At 68.0% G+C, this 11890-nt stretch overlaps 1 protein-coding gene across 2 annotated transcripts in view; it reads left to right on the top strand.

Moving 5' to 3' along the window:
* Window positions 1–2099: 2099 nt before the first annotated feature.
* ADSS1 (adenylosuccinate synthase 1) overlaps window positions 2100–11890 on the top strand; it is a 24094-nt gene continuing 14303 nt past the window's right edge. Inside the window, exons 1-2 of one of the 2 annotated variants that reach the window (XM_024131006.2) lie at window positions 2100–2380; window positions 9263–9365. In XM_024131006.2, the coding sequence (XP_023986774.1) occupies window positions 2189–2380; window positions 9263–9365 (295 nt within the window). In that variant the 5' untranslated portion in view covers window positions 2100–2188. The remainder of the gene's footprint in view (window positions 2381–9262; window positions 9366–11890) is intronic. The other variant, XM_055088755.1, reaches the window with a different exon arrangement.

Here is an 11890-nt window from a genome sequence, read left to right on the forward strand (position 1 = left end):
TGCCGGTGCACTGTTTCAAGTTCCAGGGGCACCACGTATGACGTGAGGTGAGGTCCCTTGATGTGTGGCCCCAGAGAGGGGGAACCCTGGGCAGCCGAGCCTGTGTGCTCCTGCAAGGGATTGTTCTAATTTGGGCTGGGCCATGTGATTGGCAGGGCCCCAGCTGCTGGGCCTGGACTGGGCTGTTTATAGAAAAGCCTGACTCCCCCCAGGCCTGCTGGCTATTTATAGACCCGGGCTTGGGGGAGCTGGTGTCCCGGGCAGCGTCTGGCCCTGCGGAGCCCGTCTGAACCCCCATGGTGTCCCCTTGGCCCCCCTGAGCCTCCATCTCACACCTGCTGGCCCAGAGCCCCGGTCTCCCGCAGGAAGGGCTCGGAGCCAGCAGTCGCGCCGCCTGGGGCCTTCAGCACCACCCAGTGGTGGACAGACAGAAGCGGCACCACCGCCCCCCTTTGAGGTGACACCAGCAAATCTCTCTCCAGGGCTCCTGGTGGCCGTCCTAAAGCTCAACTCCTGCATCCGGAAACAGCAAAGAAATCTCCCAGAACCCTTTTGGTCCCTCCCGCTACAATCCCGCCTCTTCCTTGTCGACACAGCCAGCCTCCCACGCCCTCACTCCCTGAAACACTCCGCACCCCTGGCCACAGGCCCCCCGTGCCAGCCCACGGTTCGCCCCATCCTCAGCCTCCTCAGCCCTCGGTGGCTTCAGAGCCTGGTACCCGGCCCTCCTGACCCTGCTCCAGCCGATTCCCAGGGCTGGTGGCCCACGGAAGGGCGGGGTGGGGGGGTGGATGCTGCCCACCCCCACTCTGTCACTGTCATCCAGGGAGGCCTCACACCCTGCTTATAACCCCTGGTGTCCCCATGTGAGAGAAGAGGGACTGGGGCACAGAGGGGCCAAGAGAGCTGCCTAGGGTTGGAGCCAGGGCTCTGGCCAGGAGCCCAGGGGGCTGGAGGATGCAGGGGTGGGAGGAAGGGGGCGGGGGAGGTGGGGCAGTGCTGGGGCTTGAATCACTGAGTCTCCAGGAGTCCGTGACAAGCCCAGGGTCCACTCCCTTGCTCCCGGGCAGTATCTGGTCCCCCGCCTCTGGCTTGGGAGCCCAGGGAGCTCAGTGGCTCTCTGAGCCCTGGGCAGAGGCCAGGGGACAGGCTCCAGGCCCCTCTGCACTGAGAGTCCGCCCAGGAAAGGAACCAGGGGCACTGGCTCCCAGCCCTGAGGCAGAGGGGCCCATCCCTCGCCCCTTCTCCGACCCGTAGGGCCAGTCGTGTCCAAGCCCAAGTCCAGTTGGGGTGTGTGTGTGGCAGGGTAGAGCAGGCGTTCACTCAGCTGGGAACACAGGAGCCCAGCAGACCATGGTGCACCCCCTCTGGGCACCCAGGCCCTGCGCCGGCTGGGGCAGGAGGCGGTCTGGTGGGGCCTCCTAGACGCCCCGGCCCAGTGTGGTTGGTGGAGCACCCCTGGCCGCTCCAGTGCCCAACCAGGGGACCTGACAGCACCGTCCCTTCTCCTTGGACTCAGGGCCCTGAGACCCGAGGGCAGCCGGGCTCCTGGATTTAGCCCGCCTGTGATACCAGGGTGCCCAGTGCCAGACTCCGGGGCCCCTGCCCATGTGGGAGGGCGAGGGGAGGGGGGACGTTGGTGGGGGAGCCACTGTCCTCGCTCTGCGCCCACCAGAGGGCGCCCGCGCCAGTCTGGAGAACCCGGGTTCACCGCGGGGCAGGTGCGCACGCCGAACACCCCGAGTGGGGCGCAAAGATGCAGCTCCCCTTTGGCAAACCGCACTCCCGCCCTGGAGAGGACCCCCGCGGTTTCTGGAACGCCGAGGTCCTGGACCTCGCGGGGCCGGCGGGGTGGGTCGCGGCGTCCAGGCCTCGCCTCGGGGAAGGCGAGCGCCATAGCCCCCAAGAGCATTCCCGGGGCTCCCCCGGCCTGGCCGCGTGGAGGGACCCCGGAGCGCGCCGTCGGGCTTGCGCCCCCCAAACTCCGGCCGGGCCCGCCGCCCCACCCGGCTCCCGGGGGGTTGCGGGGGCGTGACCCGGCGGCCTGGAGGTCACGGCGGCGCGTCACGGCGCCCGAGAGCCCGCCCCCGGCCCCGCCCCCCGCCCCCGGCCGGGTCCTTTTAATGGCGCGGCGCAGTGGTGCGCCGGGCTCTCGGGCGGCCCAGCGCAGAGGACGAGACGAGCCAGCATGTCGGGGACCCGAGCCTCCAACGACCGGCCCCCCCACGCAGGCGGCGTCAAGCGGGGGCGGCTGCAGCACGAGGCGGCGACCACCGGCTCCCGGGTGACCGTGGTGTTGGGCGCGCAGTGGGGGGACGAGGGCAAAGGCAAGGTGGTGGACCTGCTGGCCACGGACGCCGACATCATCAGCCGCTTCCAGGTGCGGGCCGGGCGCCGGGTCCCTCCCCCACCCGCCCAGTGAGCCCCCCTCCCCTCGGACCCAGACGGACCCTGTCCTCCCTGCCCTCCAGCCCTCCCGGGACACGCCTCTTGGACGCCTCCCCTCCCGGGACACCCCGGCCCACTCGCACGCACACACCACCCACTCACAACCCCCTGCCACTCATGGGAGCGCACGCTTCCCTCCCCCACTGCCTCCCCCAGGGACCCCGCCTTCCGCACCAGCCCCACCCCCCAGGGCAGTGGGCCAGGGGCAGAGCTATAAATACAAGTCGCTGAGTTGGGGACACCGGATCCTCAGGGGGTGGGGTGTGCCGTGGGTGTGACACTGGGCCCTGCAGTGTGGGGGGCGGGGACCCCAGATTCCCAGTGGTTTGAGGGCCACGGAGACACCCTCCCTTCTTGGTTCTGTCTGGGTCTGGGATGGGGCTGGCTGACCACAAGGGGTCAGTGCACGCTGAGGAGGCTGAGTGCGCAGGGCCCAGAATGGGTGCGAGCAAGGCCCCTCTGAGAGGGGTGGCCCTGGAGGGTCCGCCAGGCAGAGGCAGAGGCCAGGGCAGGACCGCGGGCCAGGTCCTGAGGCAGGCAGAGCAGGGACAGGGGAGGGAGGAGCCTCGGACTTACGGCCAGGCGGACCCAGTGTCTGGCAGTGCCAGCCAGGAGGCCAGACACAAGCTCTGTCCCCTGAGGGCCCCGGGCGGGGCCTCTGCCGGCTGCTCTCTGCACCCCGTCTGTCCTGACTGCCACTGGGCAGTCCCTTGGGGCCCCGTGCCATGCTTGCTGCTGTGGGCTGACTATAGCTCGGGGCACAGAGGGGTCAGCTTTGGGGTGCGTGCATTGGCGCTGCCAGGGTTTGCAGCCACAGGTGGGAATGCTGCCAAAAATGAGCAAGGGATGCCCTCTGAGCTTCTCCCTGGCTCTGTGGCCTCATTCCTGAGCTCCCGCCAGGTGGCCTGGGGCTCCGGCGCCCCAGGGGAGACCAACGTGCCGGGCTTGGGAAAGACGCTGCCATCTGGACCACTCCTGCCTGACGCAGACAGTGGGTTCCTGGGAGGTGCTTCCCGGGGTGGTGAGAAGTCTCCTACCCTCTCTCTGCCCTAAGCCACGGCGGCGAGCAAGTCCACTCCTCTCCCCTGGACCCTGCAGCCGGGCGCGTGGTTCATGCCCACTCCCCTCCCTCCCCAGCTCAGGGCATCCCCTCCTGGGGCCTGTCTGCTCCTGCAATGATGCCCAGGGCCCTCCGTGTGACCTGCCAGCTCTGGTCAGCCTCGCCCACCCGCCTGTGGCCGTCTGCCCTCCTCGAAGTGACCTCGGGGCTTTGCAGGTACCCGTGAGAGCCCTCATCTTGAAGCCACCGGGATGTCCTGGCTGTGGAGATGGTTCTGGAATGAGGCCCTCCCTGCTCTACCACCTGGGTCAGCAGGCCAGGCCCTGCCCTCTTCCGTCGCTGGGACAGGACCAGCCAAGGGCAGAGCAGGCTGGAACCCCCCACCCACCTGGGGGGCCCTCTAGGCACCCTCTCCCCCACCCATGTTCTCCAACTGACATCAGTACATTTCCACCTGCAGGCCTCTGCTCTGCAACCTGTGGGAATAACTCCCAGCTGTCCTGGGAGCCCACTGTGGCTTCTCTCCAGCGTGCAAACAAGCCGGTGAGGCGGGGCCTCAGAGAACTTGAGCAGTTGGAATAAGTAGCACTTATGGGCCCTCACGTGGGCCACACCCGCATGGCAACGGCGCTGGGCGTCAGGGTTTGGCGCGGGGAGGGTCCAGCCCGTGACCCGGGAAGGCTGCTTTTACTTAGAGCATGTATGCGAGAAGCCCAGAGTCGTAGCCTTCACACCGCACCTTGACCCCAGGAGCTGGTCCGAGCTCGGGAGCCAGGGGCCAGGGCAGCTGGCGGTGGAGCCGCGTGCAGGGGGTGGGCTGGGCTGGGCTGGGCCCGCCTGGGCGGCTGCCTAGAAGGGCTAAAGCCGGCCGGCCCCAGTGGCCGGAAGGGTCCCCTGGCCTGTCACCTGGGCCTGGGGCCGTCCTCAGTGGCAGCTGCTGCCCCCGCGGCTTCCCTGGTGCCCGGCTCTCGTCTTGCCTCTGCCACCAGCGGGCCTGCCTTCCGTCTTGGCTCTGGTACAAGTGGGAAGCCCTTTGGTGGCCTTTGGCCACCTGGCTCACCTGGACTCGCTTTCCGCCTGCCCAGAGGCGGCCTGGGGCCAGAGCCACCCATGCCCCCAGCGGCCGCCCTCATTTCTTCCCGTCTCAGTGGTTGGGGGCCTGTGGCCAGCAAGCACCCCAAGACCCCCAAGACGTTCCTTAGGGTCCAGAGACTCCGGCCTTAGGCCCCTCCTGCGGTTTTCTTTGACTCTGGGACCCGTTTCCTGGCAGCCTCCCCTCTCCCTGAACGGAGGGTGCGCAGCCCGGCCCTTCACCAGCAGCAGCCCTTCTGCAGCCTGGGCCCCCGCTCTGCCCCGGGGCTGGTTCCCTTCTCTCCGCATTCCCAGCCCAGCCCCTTGGGCTCAGGGACGGCCACGCAGCCTCCCCCTCTCCTCTCTCTGGTTCAGGTCCTGCCACAGCGCTGCGACAGAGACCCCAGAGCCCATCCGTCAGCGGCCTCCCCGCGCTGGCGCCTCATGCCCCCTCTGCTGTTGGCACGGAGCGGCCGAGGGCTCCGCTCACTCCTGGGAGTCCCCGCACCTTCGCTGGGCTCCGGCTTTCCATGTCTGCTGAGCGTCCTTCCTGCTGTTTCACATCCACCCCGGCCCTCCGGCCCCCGCCCCCCCCGCCTCCGTGGTCCAGATAGGAGCCTAAGAGCCCACACACCTGGCCTGGCCGTCGGGCCTCGGTGCCAGCCCTCCTTCCGTTCCCAGAGTCGCCTCCGTCAGGCTCTGGGCCCCCGCCCAGGACCCCGAGGCCTTCGCGCGCACTGGGCAGGGTTTCAGGTTCCCCTCCTTCCAAGGGCAGTCAGACGGCCCGGCACAAGGGCGCGGGCGCGTTCCCTGGGGGATCACCACCGTCAGTTCCCGGGGGGCTGCGGCGATGGAAACGCTGCTCTCGCTCGTTGGGGGCCGCGTGCTGCGGCCTCTTGGTGCTCTGGGTCCCCTCTCCCCGGGAGGGCGACTGGGAAATGCCTCACCTGGACCCCCAGGCTAGTCCAGGAGCCTCCGAGGGCGACGGAGAGTGGAGAAAATAGCTGGTGTTGTTCCAGAAGCAGCCCCCCTTCCACGTGTACACCCTCCGATGACACCGGTCCCCTGGCAGTGCTCCAGGGGGAGGGCCTCCGCAGGGTCGCCCGGTCCCTCGCGGCTGTGGGAACATGCACGTGGAGCCCACGCCCTCCTCCCTCCAGGCCTCACCCCAGTGCCGCATGGGACAGAGTAGCTCTGCTTGGGATGAGTGAATGAGCGGGTGAACGAATGAACGGCAGGAGGCTGCCAGCAGAGCAGACACACAGGAGCTGAGGACTGCCTGGGTGCGTGCGCTCCACGCTTTCAGCCCGACCCTGGGGGGGGGGCAGTTCACAAGGGTCTCCGGCCGGAGAGCCGGCCCCTTCCCGCATGCTGTGCATGCCCGCGGCTCCTGCGGCCGCCCAGGGGCCTCCTGCCCCGCCCACGGCCCCCCTCCGGGCGCATGGGAGCAGCTTCACAGCCTGAGACACTGTCGCCCCGCGCTCAGCCTCTCTGCTGTCTTCGTCCCCCCTTCCCTGGCCCCCAGAGAGGGTGGGCTGGAAGGACACCTGCAGAGGCAAGCAGGGTCAGGGCTGGTCGCCTTCCCCAGCGGCTTGGCCTTGGCCCCGGCCCCGTTCCTGTGTCCCTGAGCGAGAGACACCCCCCCTTTCTTAGATCCCTGCTGCCAGGGAGGCAGCTGGCAGGAGCAGCCAGCAGGGAGTTTGGGTGACCGGCCAGAGCACAGGGTGGCTTCAGCGTGCCTAGGGACCCAGAGCTGTGCCTGACCCGAAGCGGCACGGCGGAGGGGAGGACCTGGAGGCTGGCAGAGCCCTGAGGGTCCCCGGGACGCAGAAGAGGGGTGAGGCCAGCTCCAGCTCGCTCTTGCGGGGCCCCGGGCATGGAGCTTCCGGAACCTGCCCACCCAGGGACGGGGAGGCCCTGCAGAGGCAGCCGGGCTGGGCCTGGGACCTGGACCGGTTCCCCCTCCAAGTGGTTTTCCAAACCAGGCCCCGCACGGACTGCCGGCCCCCCCGCCCAGCTCTCCCTGGGCCTGCAGGGCCGGAGCCTTAGGCGGGCGGGGGGTGTGTCCCTGCCCCGACCTCCCCCCCGACGGTGCGGCCAGGAGAGGGCAGACGGGTGTCTCTCTGGGGCGGTCACCTGGGCCTCTGCAGAGCTGCTGGGAGGTGCGCCCTGCGGCTCAGCAGACCCCGGGCTCGGCGTCCAGGGCTGGCTCGCGCCCCGGGAGTGGACTGTGTGACCTGGTGCCTGGGCCCCGCAGCCGGCAGGGGTCATCTGCCCCCCCACAGGCCCACAGTGGCCTGCGCCTGTTCCTCGGCGCTGGTGTTTACCCCAAACAAATGTGGTGTGTGCTCAGGCCAGCTGGCGTTGGCACTGGGCGCTCGAGAGCAGGGGAGGGAGGCGGGCCGTCTGGGCCCCCACCAAGGCAGGCGGGATGCGGCTGCGGGGGGATGTCTGGCATACGGGGAGAGCATCTGCAAGCTGCCATCTGGTCTAGCCTGGGCTCTGCTGCAAACTCCCTTCTTGGGACCTCGGTTTCCCCATCTGTCAAAGGAGGCCACGCACCGCGGGCTGACCCACCTACGGTGGGAAACCTGACCCCGGGTGTGAACTCCGCAGAGAACCTCATGTGAGGGGACTCACTGCACGTGTACCGAGGCAAGGGCAGAGCCAGGACGGGGGTCCCGGGGGGGGGGGCACAGTTGACCCCCAAACCCGGGGCCCGTCAGTCACGGTGACTCTGATGGTCAAGGCTGAGCCCACCGCCCTGCTCCCCCGCCCCCCACGCCTCGTCAGCACCAGCCCCCTTCCCTCCCGCAGCCCCTCTGGGGTCCCTTCTCTGTCTCCCTCCGTGGCGGGCCCCCCAGTTCACCCCCCAGCACAGTCTGCACCCAAGCCCCCCGTGGCCTGACACTGCCCGCCCGCCCTTGCTCACAGGGCACCCCCTCCTTGGCCCCCAGCCCCGCCCGTCGTGCCCTTTGTCCTGCTGCCCCGTCATTTGTTCAGAGCCTGCGCGCAGTTCCCGCAGCCAACCGCCTGGCTCGGGGCACCTGGGGAGGCGGCAGGCTGGCCTCCAGCCGCCGTCGGCCTTCGGGGGGGCGGCTGAGCCGTGGGACCCGCGCAGCAGGGCCTCGGGCATGCACAGCAGGATCGCAGTGACGCCAGGAGTCAATGAGAGGCAAACGCACCCCAGTCCTCCAACCCCCGTGTCAGGCCAGACAGGCCTCCCCGCGTGCGCTGGACAAGCGGAATGCTAGAGTGTCTGGGGACCCCTGTGGAAGGGGCTCCTGGCCGGGTCGCGGTGGGGCCGTCTGGCACAGATCGTGGCCGAGCCCCAGGGCGAAAGGGGTATTGTGGGTGAGGTTGGGCTCTGGCCCCGCTTCTTAAATTACCCGGGGGTGCGGTGAGGTCCGGGAGGTCTTCCTCCTGGACCCTGGGCAGGTGTCCTGGCGCCTGCGCCCCCAGCCTGGGCCATTTTGGTGGGGGGGGGCGGGGGCGGGAGACGTGTACGTTTCATCCATCCCAGCCTGAGGAACAGGTGCTCCTGGCGGGAGGAGGCCGCCCTCATTCAGCGCTGCCTGGAAGGGGCATGGAGAGGCCTGGTATGGGGGGGAGCCCCACCCTGCCGGGCCCTGCGGAGGCGGGGCTGAAGCCCTCACGGCCAGCAGCCGCGGCCGCCTCCACAAGGCTGGAGGACAGCGGGGTGTGGAGGGGTGGAGGGCGGAGGCCCATCCGTGCAGAGCCTCCGCAGATAAGCGTGTGCTCCTGCAGGAGATTCAGCCGGGAAGGTGGAGCCGGGCTGGGCTCCGAGGTTCTGGGGACAGAGCGGGCCCCACAGGGCAGGCCCACAGCCTCTGGCAGCAGCCGGAATGTGCCCCTCCCCAGGCCCTGCTCACTGGCTCTGGGGGCCCGCTTGCTGGGGCCCGGGCTGTCCGCTAGTGGCCGGAACTGGGACTGGAGGCCGGTGTCCCTCAAGGGTGGGGCCTTCCCCTGGCCCCCCCGACTCAGCCCCGCCAGCCTCAGAGTGGTTTTTCCCTCATTATTCTTAGATGGGAGACACAGGCCCCAGGGAGGGGCCCTGCTGAGGGGGTGAGGGGCCCCGGCCCTGCTGGCCCGTGCCAGCACCCAGTCCCCTCACCCGGCCCCAGAAGGGCTGTGCTGCCTGGCCCGCCCTGTGCTCCCCCGGAGCCCGGGCTGTGTGGCAGCAACGGCCGTGGGGGCCTGAGTTTGCTTCCCGGCATGGTTGGGCCCCCTCATTCCTGCATCAGAGGATGGACCCCCAGAGGGACTCATGGGCAGGGCAGGCAGGGCCGAGCGCGTCCGCAGCTTCGGGGGCTGCACTGGCCAGCCTCCCTGGAGCATCAGCACGTGATGGTCCTGGGTGTGGGCCAGCCCCTCTCTTGGACCCAGTCCCCTGGCCAGGCCCCTTCACCCCATCCCAGGAGCAGGGCCCTAACCCAGCACCCCAGGCGTGCAGCTTGGACTCCCCAAGTCCAAGCATGGACGGCATCTCATCTCCTGTCTCCTTGGGGGACAGGACCACCACCCCGGGCAGCCCAGAGGGGGCTCCGGAGCGCCTGCATTTAGAGCTGCCTGGAGTGAGGCCGGTTGCCGGGCAGGCCTTCCCAGGGCGGGTCCAAGCCCCCGGGCTCCTGGATGCTGAGCCAGTTTGTTTTCTGTCCCCAGGGGGGCAACAATGCTGGCCACACCGTGGTGGTGGACGGCAAGGAGTACGACTTCCACCTGCTGCCCAGCGGCATCATCAACGCCAAGGCCATGTCCTTCATCGGTGAGTGCCCGCCCCGCCCCAGCCTGCGCTCCTGCGTGTGTGAGCAGGAGAGACCTGGGACGTCACCCAGCCCAAGGGCCCGGTGTGAGGCCTGGATGCAGCCGGAGAGCTGGGCTGGACCCCCGCCGCCCCGCCCTGCCCAGCGTGGGGAGCAGGTGCTCCTGGCCCGGAGGGAATAACCTGCTCAGCCGGGGCCTCGGCCCTGGGCCGGGCGGTTCAAGGTCCCAGCCTCGAGCGGGAGCCCTCGCAGAGGCCTCTGATCCGGGGCCTGTCCTCAGAGCCCCTCCCGGAGCCCAGGACCCCCCCCCAGCCTGGGCCAGAGGGAGGGAGAGTGCAGGAGGCTCCTCTGATCGCTCAGACTCCCGCGGTGTGTGTGTACAGGCCTGTGTGCCTGGGTGGGAGCGAGCGCACGTGCGAGCGTGCGCGTGTATGAGTGTGCGTGCGTAGGTGCGTTCGCGTGCGCGTATGCGTGCGTGCGTGCGGGTACTGCGTGTGCGTGCGTGCGGGTACTGCGTGTGCGTGCTCTTGTGCGTGTCCTTGCGTGAGCGCGCGAGCGCGCGAGCGGGGTCGGGCCTGGATCCCGCTGCGTCGCGGGAGGCGGTCTGTGCAGGGAAGCTGTGCCTGGCCTCCCCTCGGCCCCTTCCTATCGCCTTCTGTTGCCCACCCCAACGTGGGACACGCTCTGGCAGCTTCTGGTACTTTTCCTTCTGGCTCTTTCCACGGCTGGGCAGGCCCACACTCGTGACTTATCTGCCCCGCCCCCTCGCCAGGTGGGAAGCCCGGGTGGCGCGGCAGGTGTGTGCCCGGCGGTGGCAGGGGCTCTGCCCCCGCGCGTGAGCCCAGGGACACGCGGCAGGGGGGCCGCAGGGGCAGTGGGCAGTCAGGCTGAGCAGGAGGAAGGGGTCTCCCGGAGCCTCCGCCGTGGCTGCAGACCGGGCCCCAGCAGTGGGTGAGGACGGGGCAGTGAGGACGCCAGCTCACCCGGGACCCCACGCCCAGGGGCTGGGGCTTTGCTGCAGGAAGCTGCTCAGCGCCAGCCTCGGTGGCTGGGCCCCGGGCCCCGCTGGGGGGAAACGAGGCCAAGGAGGCACCGCTCCACCAGGGGGCGCTCTGCCCGGTCTCGGAGGAGCTGGGGGGGCGGGGGGCAGCGGTCACCGGGGAGCACGGGCTAGGGCCCAGCGCGGCGGTCGGCGCGGCCAGACGGCGGCGGCGGCGGGAAGCCGCTTAGCAAGGGCAGAGCGAGCTGGCCCCACACAGCTGCGCCTCCAGCCCGGGTCGCTCCCCCAGGCCCAGCCACGTGGTCGTTTCAGGACTCGTGGCATTTAGGTGACCTTTTGAGCGCGGTGTGGCTTGCGTCGTCTCTGAGTCGCTCCCGTCTGGACCCGCGTCCCGTCTCTCTTGGCCAGTCCCGGTACTCGGGCGCCGGGCCCCTCCCAGGAAGGCAGCGGGGGGCCCTGCCCAGCTGGGCTTGGTCTTAGGGGAAGGGGCCGGCGTTGGCTTTAGCCCGGGCCCGCGGTGACCTCGTGACCTTGGTGAGCCCCTTCCTTCCCTGGCCTCAGCCTCCGCCCTCTGTAGACCCTACTTCAGTTTTACGTGGGTGGGGAAGCCTGGCTCCCCCAAGGCCCTGCTTGGGTCCCAGGAACGGCCGGAGGCTGCATTTCTCCGCACCTCCTGCTTTCCCATTTCCATGCCACTTAAATAAAACATAATAGCTTTACTGAGGTATAATTTACGTACCGTGAAGGTCACCCCTGTGAGGGTACGATCGTACATCCATCACGATTCAGTTCTAGAACATTTTCCTCCCCCTGAGGAGTTTCCCCTCCCCCCTCCCACCCCACCCCCGACAACCACTGATGTGGTGTCTCTGTAAATGCTTCATGATGGCTTTTGTTTTATTTCGACTGTTTTCTTTATTGTGATAAAATGTACATAATATAAATTTACCATCTTAGCCATCTTTAACCGTACAGTTCGGTAGCGTTAAGTACATTCACGTTGTTGTGCAGCCTTCACCGCCATCTGTCTGCAGAGCTGTGTCATCCCCCAAACAGGAACTCTGTCCCCATTAAATACTCACTCCCCCTTTCGCCCTCCAGCCCCTGCCCCCAGCATCCTACTTTCTGTCTCCATGAGTTTGACTTCTCTATGGACCTCATACACGTGCATCATACAGAATGTGTCCTTCAGCGTCTGGCTTATTTCACTTTATATAGTGTTCTCCAAGTTCATCCATGTTGCCACCTGTGTCTGAACGTCCTTCCTTTTTAAGGCTGGATAACATCCCCATCATGTGGATGAACCACGTCCTTTCGTTGATGGACGCCTGGGTTGCTTCCCCATCTTAGCTATTTTGAACGATGCTGCAATGAACATGGGAGTGCGAATTTCATGCTGTTTTTGTTCTTGTTTGTTTATTTTTAAAATAGGCTTTCTTTTTTTTTTTTTTTTGCGGTACGCGGGCCTCTCACTGCTGTGGCCTCTCCCGTTGCGGAGCACAGGCTCCGGACGCGCAGCCTCAGCGG

The sequence above is a fragment of the Physeter macrocephalus genome, chromosome 11 (assembly GCF_002837175.3).
Source record: "Physeter macrocephalus isolate SW-GA chromosome 11, ASM283717v5, whole genome shotgun sequence".
Lineage (NCBI taxonomy): Eukaryota > Metazoa > Chordata > Mammalia > Artiodactyla > Physeteridae > Physeter > Physeter macrocephalus.